This window comes from Eleutherodactylus coqui, chromosome 1, assembly GCF_035609145.1.
Source record: "Eleutherodactylus coqui strain aEleCoq1 chromosome 1, aEleCoq1.hap1, whole genome shotgun sequence".
Taxonomy (NCBI): Eukaryota; Metazoa; Chordata; class Amphibia; order Anura; family Eleutherodactylidae; genus Eleutherodactylus; species Eleutherodactylus coqui.
This window is the reverse complement of record NC_089837.1, coordinates 279738028-279751813: the sequence shown is the minus strand read 5'-3', so window position 1 is coordinate 279751813 and position 13786 is coordinate 279738028. Positions and strand designations below refer to the sequence as shown.

Genomic DNA, 13786 nt, shown 5'->3' with positions numbered 1-13786 from the left:
TCTGGGACTATTTTCAGCGTAAATGACACATTTTCTGGTGCTCACCTGATAAGTCTTGGGATGTACAGTGCATCTTGGATTAGATCTTCCATAGTGGTGGACCCGTAGCAATGTCCTCATGCACTTTCTTGACAATCTCCGTTGCTAGTGTTGTTGGGACCACACTTCTTCCATCCGAGAGGATAAACCGGCAGTAAGGTGTGTATTTTCTATCTTCTGTCTTTAGCCACTCCTGTTCACTTCGATTGTAGCAGGGGTTCCAGTTGCTGAGGGGAACCAGGAAAAAGGCTTGTAGCTTGACAGAACTTTTGGCATTTTGAAGACTGGCAGCTCGCTTAGCATCAGCATCTGCCTCTCTGTTTCCCTGTGCAATGAGTGAGTCTCCCTTATGTTTTCCTTTACAATGAATGACCGACGCCTCTTCCGGAATGAGAGGAGTGTGCTTCACTTTTTAGGCAAGGCCAGTGCAGGTGCTTTTAGAGGAACTTGCTTGATGTTGTAATAGGGCCTTGTATGTTCCTGCTTCCAGCATAAAGGCGCATCTTCACCTCCCTTTGTGACTTCATAAAGGGGTTTAGCCATTTCAGCAAGGCCAGGTGTCCATATTCTGCAGAATCCAAGGAATTCTCTGACTTTTTCTTCTGGTGGTTGGTACAGGGATATTGCAGACGGCCTACTCTCCTACTTTATTTCAACTCCTAGTTGTACCTTCCCTTGTGAGATATGAAATCACAGCTAATTGACAGCTGCTTGGCAGATCTGTGACTTCTTCCTTGAGACTTTGTATCTTGCTTCATAGAGAGGTAAATTCAGTTATGAGGTCATCCTATAGCAATATATTGCCTGGCTGAGAATTCTTCTCAGGTCAATAGCAAGAGCTTCTGCGAAGAGTGCGGTGAGTTTTTGAGCCCTTAAGGCAAATGGTACTTTTCACCAATTCTTGGGTCTTCACATTGGAAGGCAAAAATAAGCTGACCGTCCTTTGTCAGCCTGACCGTGAAGAAAGCGTCTTTCAAATTCAGCAAAGTAAAGGGAGTAGCTTCTCCTGGTATCAGTCCAAGCAATGTGTACAGGTGGCTGGGCATTGTTTGATGCAAAGAAACCACAGCTTGATTCACTGCTCTGAGATCCTGGACTGGGCGACACTCTGTTCTTCCAGGTTTCTTTACAGGCCGGAGAGGGGTGTTCCAGGGTGATTGGCATCTCTTCAGGATACTGTACTTCAGAAACTTTTCCAGATGCAGTGTGATGCCCTGGCAGGTAGCAGATGGTAGGCGGTATTGCTTGATGAACACCGGTTGTGCCCCTGGCTTCAGCTGCACTGCGACTGGAGGTATATTTTTGTTATGTATTCAGGTGTAGAACCACTGTGTAGTCCCACTGGGCAGGAAAACTACTCGGTAAAACTGATAGTTGACATAGAGACTGGATACTCATGCTTCAGCATGTAGCTTGGTACGAGGTCGAAACTAGGACTGAGCTAGCCCTGCACTGGTGAGGAATATGAAATCCCTGCCTAACAGAGAGCAGGGTCATCGTTCTGACAAGAACGTCCCTGAGCTGGAACCTGGGTGCTGACTAACCCTGTCTCGACCCTAACACCAGAACGGGTCATACCAAGCAGGAACAGGGGTCAAGGGTGAGAGTAGGTAACAGAGAACCTGAAAGGTACACAAGTTGCAAATAGCTACAGCAGGCTGGAGATCAGTAGCAGCAGAGATCACTGTAGAAGCAGCAGCCACAAGCTGTCATACAATTCTGAGCTCATCCTGGTGGATCATCTTACGCCTATACTCCTAGCAGCTTCATTACTAGGTCCTGGGTGGTTCGTGAGTGATCTGGCTAATGAATAACAGCAAACAATCTCCATTCCTCCTCCTGAGGCACTGTGAGTGAGAGGATGTGGGTGGGAGTTGGAACATCTTTTTCAAGTTGTAAAGGCATCTGTTCTTCCACTTCATAGGACACTCGGACCTATAGTTCTCTCATCATATCCTGACCCAATTTGGGTATTGGACAGTCCGGTAGATACAGGAATTGATGAGTGACTTCTTTGACTCCCAAGGTGCATTGCTGTGGTACAATAAAGTGATGCTTCCCACCTTGTCCAGTAGCTTCCACAATCTAGGCTGTTCTGCGTGAAAGAGGTACTAGTTTTCAGGTTATAACTGAATATTCAGCTCTGGTATCAACCATACAGTTCACAAAATGACCCCATACATTTACTCTGACCATAGGTTCCTGGGGGGCCCAGCAGATAGGAACCTGGTCATTCTCATTCAGCATTATCTTCATACAGTAGAACAATAGGAGCAAAACAAGATGGAGGTTGTGGAGGCGGGCCTGAGTGGCTCTGCCATGTGCTCCTCTCTGGTAGCAGCCATTTTGGGCCTGGCCCCTTCCTCCTTCTCTTCCTGTATGAGCAAAGGAAGAGAGGGGGCAGTCTCTACTCCAGTGACCATGCTTCCTGCACCTTCTGCATTGGTCTCCAGCAGGGGGGCAGTGTTGGGGCCCACCCTTCTGTACATTTGAAGGAGGTGGGTTGTTTTGGGCATTATACGGGGGTTGGGCTGTCTTGACTGGATTGCTGCAGGCCATCTTTTTCATTTTTTAACAGTCCTTAGTTCTCCAGCCATTGTGCACTGTAACTTTCTTCTAATGTCACTATTAGCTTCCCAGTTCAGGTCAAATCAGAATACTATGCATTTGCTATATCATATTGGATTATGCTATGTCAGAAACTCACCAAAACTTAAGAAACCTCTTTCTCCAGATTTTTAATTAGCATTACTATTTGCATAAACTTATAATAAAGACAGTAATTCACTTCACTACAAGTTTCTACTCAATTAACGAAAGCAGAGTACCGCTACGAGAATTATTACATTAGAAGATCAACACACATTCCCCCCTCCCTTTTTTCCCACTGGACTGTCTAACTGAAAAGGAAGGGGGGAGTGATGGCGGAGAGTGCCTATACAATAGGCAATAGGGTGAAAACACCCTTCATGACACATCCAGGGTGGAGCCCTCAGATGGTGAAGAAGGGCTGACCTTCTTTGTCTTTCACACAAAGCACTTCTAAGAATCACTATCTTTTAACTTGAACTATCTTCCTTTTACTTTCCATCAACAACATTCTTCACCGGTTCTCTGCAAACTTAAGCAATCGTCTGTCAGCCAAAATTCCTTCATTATCCTCTAACACATTTTTCAAACCTTCTTGTCTAAACAGTCAATTTTCCATCACTAACTTTACGATACCATTTACTGAAATTCTGCAACATACATTTCAAAGGTGACAATTGAGATAGTATTCAAATCCTTGGTAGATCCCATCTACCAAGCTTATTTACTTCAGACTAGCAAGGTTCCTTAGCAAATATCTATGAACCGTACTACGATGACCTCCAGTCATCATTATTACTCAAGACGTCTTCACTTGGAATACTCATCAAGCTACTAAGGTCTATCTATCTACAGCATGGCCAGAGCTCTACATCTGCCCATACGGAACAGGTCGTTTACTTGCGATGGTCTCTATACCATCGCTACCATACTATCTCTGAATATACTATCTCAGAATACTGTATCTAACCTTTTGTAGTTGCCCTCAAACGAATGTCCATTTCCTGGGACCCAACTGAGTTTCCTTTATTCCGCTGAGAGTTAGACAGATATATCTAAGCAGAGGTTTCCATCGTTCGAGAAAACTCTGGCTGGCGCCATGACGGTCATACCTGCGAAAACATTCCTCTAAAAACTCCCAGGGAAGTCATGTGGTAAAAAGCCGTCTGTCAAATCCCGGACAAGGTCCCCATATGAAATAGGATATTTGACAGAACAACTTAGGATCTTCTCAGGAAATCGTTATTTCATTTTATGTGCGCACAGGCTCTGGTCGATTCACATTTTTCACCCAGAGTCCTTAAAAAATAGGATTCTAACAGCCTTATACAGTGTGGGTAGGCTTATTAAAAGCTAACAGTTATTGGTTCATCTTATCTCTTATACCTGCTATGTACATAAAGATGCATGGCGAGCAGAACAGTGTCATACCAAGGGGGTGTTGGAATGCAAAATGTGGGCAATCTTAGCATCAAATTACAACAGTTTGAGCAGAGAAGACTTACAATATAATCTAGGTCTCTGGCTGATAACAGAGAGGCAATAGCAGTTAAAGTACATTCATTTTTCTATGTCCTCGTACCACAGTAACAGTGTCCGCCACAGTGGCCCCAGTAGTAACAGTGTCCGCCACACTGACCCCAGTAGTAACAGTGTCCGCCACACTGACCCCAGTAGTAACAGTGTCCGCCACACTGGCTCTAGTAGTAACAGTGTCTACCACAGTGGGCCCAGTAGTAATATTAACTCCATAGTGCCCCAAGTAGTAATATTAACCTGACAGTGGGCCCAGTAATAGTAATGATCCCACCGTAGACCCAGTAATAATAATAACCCCACAGTATCTGTAGTAATAACAACCCCACAGTAGCCCCAGTAATAATAATAACCCCACAGTAGCTCCAGTAATAATATTAGCCCCACAATAGCCCAAGTAATATTAACTCCACAATAGCCCCAGTAATATTAACCCCGCAGTAGCCATAATAATAATAACAACCCCACAATAGCCCCAGTAATAATAACTACCCCACAGTAGCCCCAGTAATATTAACCCCACAATAGCCCCAGTAATAATAATAGCCCCACAACAGCCCCAGTAGAAATACTGACCCCCACAGTGGCCGCAGTAATAATTTGTAACCCCACAGTTGCCCTGGTAGTAACATTAATCCCATTAGTAGCCCCAGTAGTAATATTAACCTCCTCAGTAGCCCCAGTAATAATAATAAAACCACAGTAGCCACAGTAGTAGAATTAACCCACCCAGTAGTAATATTAACTCCACAGCAGTAATATTAACCCCCTCAGTAGCCCCAGTAGTAATATTAACCCCACAGTAGTAATAACACAACAGCAGCCCCAGTACCGGTAGTAATATTAATTCCACAGCAGTTTTATTAACCCAACAGCAGCACCAGTAATAATATTAACACCCCCCTCCCCCCGGTAATAATAACAATCTCACAGTAGCCCCAGTAGTAATATTAACCCACCAGTAGTAATATTAACACCACAGTAGTGCCATTTAATATATTATATTCAGGGGTTCTGTGATGCTTAGCCGTGAGTTATAACTAACTGAACACATCATAAGAAAGATATCAACATAATGTCAAATTGCACCATCATTGACAAGATTGCTATTGAATTTACCAGTAGTAATATTAACCACACAGCAGCCCCAGTAATAAAATTACCCCCCCCAGTAATAATATTAACCCCCCAGTAGTCCCAGTAGTAATATAAACCCACTAGTAGTAATATTAACACCACAGTAGTACTATTAACCCCACAGTAGTAATAGCCCTCCAACCCACATACTTACCTCCTCCTTGTAGTCAGTGCTGCTCCTCTTTCGGCGCTGATGCCGGGTGCACACTCTGACGTCAGTGTGTGAGCTCGGAACGTTTCCTCCCTTATCCTCTTCTGTGAAACTAAGGAGGAGAGGTCAGGGGAGGAGGATCCCGGATGCACACACTGACGTCAGAGTGTACACGGGGATCAGCGCTGCTAACAGCTACGGCACCCCAACCGGTAATCAGTACCATGGTGAGCAGCCGACAGCAGTCTTTGGCACGCGTGCCATAGTTTTGCCCACATGCGACTAGGAGATTGTCCAATATAAGTCATCACTATTGCAATCCATAGCAGCCATTTGAGTACTGTGATCCATCTTTATATGTATGTGTATATATGTATATATTTATGTACGTGTGTTGCCATTTAATATATTATATTCAGGGGTTCTGTGATATTTATCTGAGTTATAACTAACTGACCACATCATAAGAAAGATATTAACACGCTGTCAAATTGCACCATTATTGACAAGATTGCTATTAAAGTGTCAGCTATGCAATGAGGGGAGATTAAACTTCAACTTTTTAAAAACTTTTATGTGATTGCCATTATCCATTGGAAAACTGCGGTCACGTGACTGGGAACCGCTGACTGCGACCCTCGGTCACTGCTCCAGGTTCTCGGCTACTTGTAGTAGCCAGGAGCAAGAAGATTTTAAATTCCCCAGGCCCTTCCCAGCTCCTGCGCTTGCGCCTGCCATTTTGCCAACGGGCACATGCGCAGAAATCCAGGAAAAGGTCAGCGGATAAAGATCCAGAGGACATCGCCGGAGGCTATGTTAAAGGGGTTGTCCCGCGGCGAAATCAAAATTTTTTTTTTCTACATACCCCCACATTGTGCCCCGTTAAAAACAATCCCTTTGTTATTTTAAAAAAAAAATTGCTTACCTGCATCCCCGTTCGGGCAGTTTCTTCTTTTCTTCTTTTAAAGATGGCCGCCGGTCCTTTCCCAAGGATGCACCGTGGTTTTCTCCCATGGTGCACCGCGGGTCTTCTCCCATGGTGCACCGTGGATTATCTTCTCCTGTCTTGCGTTCCACTGCCAATTACAGCCACCTAATTGGCTGATCGGCACCACGTGACGGAGGCGGAGCTACGATGACGACGCGCAGACCAGCTCTCCGGCGCGAGCACGCCGGAGCGGCCCCAGTCCACACAGCAGAAGACCGGACAGCGCAAGCGCGTCTAAAGAAGCCAGAAGATGCAGAAATTAGTCGGAGCCATGGAGACGGGGACGCCAGCAACGGAGTGGGTAAGTGTATAACTTCTGTATGGCTCATATTTAATGCACAATGTATATTACAAAGTGCATTAATATGGCCATACAGAAGTGTATAACCCCACTTGATTTCACGGGACAACCCCTTTAAGTAGTTTTACTCCCCCTCGGATCAGTGGTAGGAGGTGAAACTTTAACTTTTTCTTACTTTTATATTGGACAACGGTGACCATGTGACCGGGAACTGCATACCGCGGCCCCCGGTGACATCTCCCTATTCTCAGCTACTCATGCTAGCCAGGAACAGAGAGATGTTAAATCTCCCGGGCTCCCCAGACTTCTGTGCATGCGACTTGGCATTTGACGTGTCGCACATGCGCAGAAGACGGCGTTATGTCCTGGAAGGACCAGAATGTTGCTGGACATCGTGGAGGATGGGGGTGAACAGTTTCAGCTCCCCTCATGGATCCGATCCATGAGGGGAGCTATGGGGAGCTGAAACATTTTTCACTTTTTTTGTAGCTGTTACGCGATTGCTGTTATCCGGTGAATAACGGCAATCGTGTGACTGGGGGCCGGATACCGCGGCCCCTTGTGACAGCACCGGGCTCTCTGCCATAGCCAATAGCAGGGAGCTGTCAGCTGCACGAGCCCCAGGGCCTTACTCCACAGTGAGGCCGTCAGTTGACAGCCGCTTGGAATAAGGCCCAGCCGATGAGGCCGTAAAAAGGCGTATCGGCTGTCATTAAGGGGTTAATACATTGCGTATGGGCAGTGTTTTCATACACATCACCACTCTAAAATAGAGCAGGGAATTAAAAATAAAAGTCGCGCTGAGCATGACTCTGTGATGCGCCGCCATGCGTAGTGCAATATGCAGTCTCTGCTGGAAGAGCCGATGTTTACAAGATGCGTAAAGCGATGCGGGAGAACCCCAGCATTTTATGCATATGCTCGTGGACAGGAGCCCTAACACAGAGAACCCTTTCAAGTTATCCGCGTCTTCTGTTGAGGAAGTGCCCATTCTTCCCTATAGGAGCAAAACAAATACATAAAAAGTCGCATCAGACACGTATGTAGATGCCAGTTTCATGCGAATGTGCTGCAAAGTGTTTTTGCTCCAAAAGAAAATAATGTGCGACATTCACGTGAGTGCAAATCGCAAGCGCAGTGATGTGAGGACGTTGCAATTTTCTAACACAAACCATCGCTCTTGCATAAAATTGCACTTTACAAGTGTAATATGGGTCTAATATTGCACTCGCTGAAGTCTTATAATCTATGGACACAAGGCAGCCTTCAGCTCTGTACTATTATGGCACATCACAGACGATGACGTCACGCCCTTACGACAAGCCTTCCTCCGGCACCGCCTTCAGCAGTGACGTCACTACGTGGGCGGAGCGTCTGGCAGCGTGGTGCAGGAAGATGGCGGCGCCCTTATCTCAGCAGCTGGAGAGCTTATTGAATCCACAGCCCCGATTCTGGGATCCCGAGGACGACCCTGATGAAGGTACAAGGCGACAGCTGTGCGGGCGGGACTCTCTGCGGGGTCCGGCAGCTGGAGCGGCACAAGCCTCCGGCTACCCGGAAGAGCCTGCAGCAGTGGGGATGTGTTAGTGGCACGGTGCCCTCTGCTGGCGGGGCTCCTGTGTAGTAGTAGATGGGGTTGCGCGCGGTTGATGCGAGTAGGTCCCGGTGCCAGCAGGACTCCGCAGTGCCCCCTGGCTGTGTCCGGTGGTACAGGCACCTGCACGGCTTACTGCCTCGGCTGCTGGAGAATCACACCAGAACACAGGGGTTTTTAGTTTTTCAGAAAACATGACACAGCTGTGCCGCGACAATGAAACCGCAATGTATGAATATAATCAACCAGTGAGGGCCGGCACGTAGCCCAAGGAGTGGGAAATATACACTTAGTTTACTAAGATAGTAGAAGCCAAATCAATGAAAAACCGGATAGGAAATAAGTGTCAGACGGGACGCCCCCCAATATGCTGCAGCCGAGGGACGACTAGTCCTCAGCCCTCCTGGAGTGACTGAACAAGCTGACCATAGAAAGGGCTCGTACCAAGATCTCCTGCCTTTTGACGGCCTCCCGAGCTGGGCCTTCCATACAGACGGCCACACTGTGGCACTGAGCCACTGGCCTGGGTGGTGTCACAGCTCCAGGCTCCCACCTACCTCTGGTAGGAGGGAGCCTGGAGCACACAGAGAACCGCGGTGAGCGGTTGGCGATCATATAAAAGTGTAAAAGAAATTTAAATGAACCCCTTAGTGACCGCCCCATTGACTTTTTACGTCCTGGCTTTGTGGGCTTTAATCCTCAGGGCTGTAAAAACACCCTGGGCCTGAGGATTAAAGCCACGGAGCCTGTGGACATGACAGCTCCCTGGACAACCCAGAGCTGTCATCAGCGGTACTCGCATCAGATGTGGTTCCGTGCCATCGCCGCAGGGCAGTACATGGTACACTACTTTAAAATGGTACGACAGTGACGAAAGCCAGCTTCCTGTAATGTACGTACTACGAACCAGACCCAAAAAAGCGAGCACTACTGGAATGCTGCATGGTACGCATTGGCTGCGGGCGGGGCCATGTACATGGGGCTCATTCACATGGATGTTAGTGCATTTTGGTCGCTCACTCCTATGGATGTTCATGTGCACAAATACAGTGTGTATTTGCGCACGCAAAAAATACACAGAAGGGCCCATGTATTTGTGCCCTGATACTGAGCCTCCTGTTATGCAAGTCGGATGTTCGTAAGGCCAGTTTTACACGACTGGGTTTGAATTGTGGAATCGGCGATTGTCATCCGCACGGACAATCCGTGGTATTGTGCAGTCATTCATCAAATAGAGCATTCGCATGATTGTGATTTCTGTTCACGGAAATTAAATCGCAGTATGTTCTAATTTAGTGTGGATTCCCACAGACGACTTCCATTCAAGTCAGTGGAAGCCGTCCAATTTGCCGCCTATCTGTAATTGACAACCATCCGCAATACAGATATTGAAAGGTACGCACGGTCGCCGAGGGGTCTAGGGTCCGATTCCACTGCGGGCTCCCGCATGCAGAGTCCAACCTGTCTGTGTGAGACCGGCCTAACTCGAGGACCGCCTGTTATAGGTTAGTTCTGTGGTCGTCTGTTTATATGGGATATTATTTCACTCTACCACAAAGAGCACATATATCCATGTTTCACAAGAAAATGCTAGATATCTTCTGTATACGTGTTCTCTGTACTCTGTTCTTTCTATGTCTAGCAAGCACAGACATTTCCTAAGGATGCATTCACACAGAGCGGTTTGGATATGTGAAAAAGCACAGTGAAAAAACAAACTTTTTTTTTTTTTCTTTTCCCACATGTGAAGTACCCCGTATAATAAAAACAAAGGTTTGGTACCGTGTTAGCCAGTAGAGCAAAATGTGATTGTTCCCAGCAAGAGAAACCATGTCATCTTGTAGATATACCTTTTAATGGCTAACAAAAATATATGATGTTACAGCGAGCTTGCGAACCTCTCGGGCTCTTCGTCAGCCCCATTGTAGCCTGATGAACACGAGAGCTTCGCAAGCTCGCTCTTACATGTTTGTATGTTACCTTTTAATGGCTAACATATCTACAAGATGATGTGGTTTCACTTGCTGGGGACAATCACAAGTACCCCGTATGTATGCTATCAGAGACCAATAGTTGTGGAGTAAGTGCTCACTCCACCTCCAAGTACCCACATCGTGTCCTTTCCCTGTATGCAAGCGATGGAAGGTCTGAGCAGCTCCTTGTTCACTTTACATTGCACATATTGTATGTTCTGTTCATTCCATATTCATCAACCACAGAGAAGTGTATCCACGTGTATATGTAGAATGTATTCATTCCACTATAAATGACATTTATATTTCCTGTTCACTTCATCGCACAGCTTTCAGTTTATATAAATGTGTTCATTCTACAGAATAGTACAGACATAGCCTGTTGAATCCAGGCAGGTGCAAGCAAACATTGCGAAGCACATGGATATTCCTGCAGCCCATACTGTGAAAGTCTGAATATGGGGCTGTGTGCCATCCTTGGCCCCAAAATATGCCCGTGTGAATGGAAGTCTAGGGCCCGTTCACATAGGTGTATGCAGGTTTTGGTTGGGAAAAGATGCAGTGCATTTTATGCAACTGAAAATCACTTTTTCTGTGTATTTTGGCCATTTTTGCAGTTTTGGTGCACATAAATACGCTGTGCATTTATACACTAAAATATAGGCAGAAGGGTCTATTATTTTGCTGCACAAATACGCAGGTTTTCTGCGTGTTCACTGCATATTTGCGCTGGTTTATTCTCTTCAACGGCCTTTTTTGGTATCTGAAACACACCAGAATAGGACATGCTGCGTATGTTTTCACATGACTGAACATTGTGTGAAAAAATCTGCACCTCCATGGGTTTTATTCACTGCATATTAGACGCTTAAAAAAATGTGCGCAATATGCTGCGTAAATTCACCCTAGTGGGACATCAGTCGCACATGGTTCATGTTCATTCTATGTTCCACAGTTACAGGAACACTATTGGACTTTTCACACGTTATTACCTCAGGTTTTTGTGTGTGTAAACAGCTGTTATCAGCAAATCTGTACGGCCATTACCAGTCCGTTTATAATTCTGCCTGCCTAGCATGGCCACAGTCATAACACTGCCCAAACGGCATGGGCACCACAGTTGTCACTTACAGGGTATGCACACCGTCTGGGCGCTCGCTCACACCTGTGTTGGGGTTTTTAGCCTCTTCTGTTTTTGGAACAGACAAATGGAATGTAATCTTTCTATTTTTCCCTATTGATTTTTATGGATATTCATAAAGGAATACTTTGCTTTTGTTCCATTCTCTGTATTTTAACAGAACAAATAGTGCAAGCAAACTCAGAAAGCAGCGCTGATTTAGGAGCGCCGGCCGCAGCGGAAGAGCGATCGGCCGGGCCCCTTCAAAGCCACCGCGGGCTTTGCAGCTGCGGTTCTCCCGGCGGAAATCTCGTGGTTTTTTGCTGCGGCCAAACCGTGAGATTTCCACCGAGAATCCGCCCTGTGAGAACCCAGCCTAAGGGAACCTAAAGGGTATGCTCACGCGTAATGCAAACACTGCAGAATTTTCACCGGCACATTTAGCAGAGTTTCCGCATAAAACAGTGTCAATCTGTGCGGATTTTTACTAGGAAATCTGCTGTGTAACTACAGCTGATTTCAGCAGCTCTAACGCTCCCACTCCCCTTGCAATACATTTCGCTGCCACACAGCAGCCTCTAGTGAGCGCTGAGCCGGCCATCACGTGATTTTTTTTAAAAAGTGGCATCACCTGACCAGCGGTTGGCGCTCACTAGAGCCTGCTGTGTGACAGGTGCGATATAGTGCGAGGTGAGAGGAAGCGCTGTAGTTACTAAAATCTGCTGCAGATACACAGCTGATCCCTGGTAAAAATCTGCACCAATATTGTGGGTTGACGTAGTTTTTTTAATGCATTTCCACTACGTGAGATCATACCCAAAAGTATCTATTTGGACGCTTAAGAAATCAGAGATTTTTATTATTTTTTTTTGAAAATACACATTGCAATCAGAAAACTCCAAGTGTTGGCTGGAATGTCTCTAAAATGAATAGTGCCCCTAGCACACTGTCGTCACTGCTATGTGGCACGCAGTGGTGTAGACTGCAGGCCCCTTCTGGCAGGCAGGTGCCTTGATGTCATTGCTTGCGCCTAGTCTGGAGAGCTGCTCTCTCACAGGCCACCAGTATAAAGTGATCTATGGTCGGTGTGGGTGAATGGCAGGGCACTGAGCGTGTGACTCCTGAGCGCCACTGGAGTTCTCAACTTAATAAAGTTAAGTGGTGCTTGGCCCGTAATCTGTGCAGGACCCGATGGTGACTGACCTGTTAATTGCTACTGACTGGCTGCTGACCTCTGCCTCAGATGTTCAGAATTTGCCTGTCGCAAATGTACAGATCTGTCTTTCAATTGTAACTAAGATGCCTCTATAATCATTGGCGCCAGTGAAATACTTTGTGATGGGGAGGTACAGGGGCCACTGTTACTGCAGATGCCCACTTCTTCAGTCCACCAGGGAAGTTTTAATTGGTATGAAATATTTTGATTTTGTTTTCTGTTGTATAAACCTAGGTGCGTCTTATAGTTTGAAAAATATGGTACTTGCACTGGATTTTTAACTTTGGCAGACTTGATGAGAATATGAGTGTGTGAACAGGGCCTAAGAGAAACTGTGAGAAGTGCTAGAAATATTCCTTTATTTAGCTGAAAACGAGGAAAGAAAATTACAGAATGTCCAGGTGTTCCTGCTTTCCTGTGCTGAAATATGCTACATGGGAGGTGCTAAGGAAAATGGAAGTAGTTACTTGTAGCAGCCATTGAGGCCACATCTTTCAGAGAACCTACAAAAATAAAGGCCCCAGTGGTAATGGTGACATCCCACAGCAGGCCCCAGTGGTAATGGTGACATCCCATAGCGGCACCCTAGCCAGTATTCACTAACGTGGTGAGCGGCTAAAGACTGCGCATGCCAGCAGGGAGGGCTCTGCGTTCTTCCTCTGGCACGCATGCCATAGGTTCGACACCATTGCAATAGAGCATGTCTGGGCTCCATAGGTAGACTGATTATGTTACTTAACCACCCATCACAAACTGTACAGCGACTGAATTCATAAGTCATAGAATGGTAGAGTTGGAACGGACCTCCAGGGTCATTGGGTCCAACCCCCTGCTCAGTACAGGATTCACTAAATCATTCCAGACAGACAATTGTCCAGCATTTGTTTGAACACTTCCATTGAAGGAGAACTCGCCACCTCCTGTGGCAACCTATTCCAGTCATTGATCACCCTCACTGTGAGAAAGTTTTTTCTAATATCTAATTTTTGTCTCCTCCCTTTCAGTTTCATCCCATTGCTTCTAATCTTTCCTTGTGCTGATGAGAATAGGGCTGATCCCTCTGCACTGTGACAACACTTTAGATATTTGTAAACCTATTAAGTCTCTTCTCAGCCTTCTTTTTTGCAAGCTCAACATTCCCA

At 46.1% G+C, this 13786-nt stretch overlaps 1 protein-coding gene across 1 annotated transcript in view; it reads left to right on the top strand.

Annotated features, from left to right (window-relative positions):
- Window positions 1-8087: 8087 nt before the first annotated feature.
- The window catches only part of AATF (apoptosis antagonizing transcription factor), a 177226-nt gene continuing 171527 nt past the window's right edge, over window positions 8088-13786 (top strand). The window contains exon 1 of the mRNA XM_066609243.1: window positions 8088-8221. Within this exon, the coding sequence (XP_066465340.1) occupies window positions 8137-8221 (85 nt within the window). The 5' untranslated portion in view covers window positions 8088-8136. The remainder of the gene's footprint in view (window positions 8222-13786) is intronic.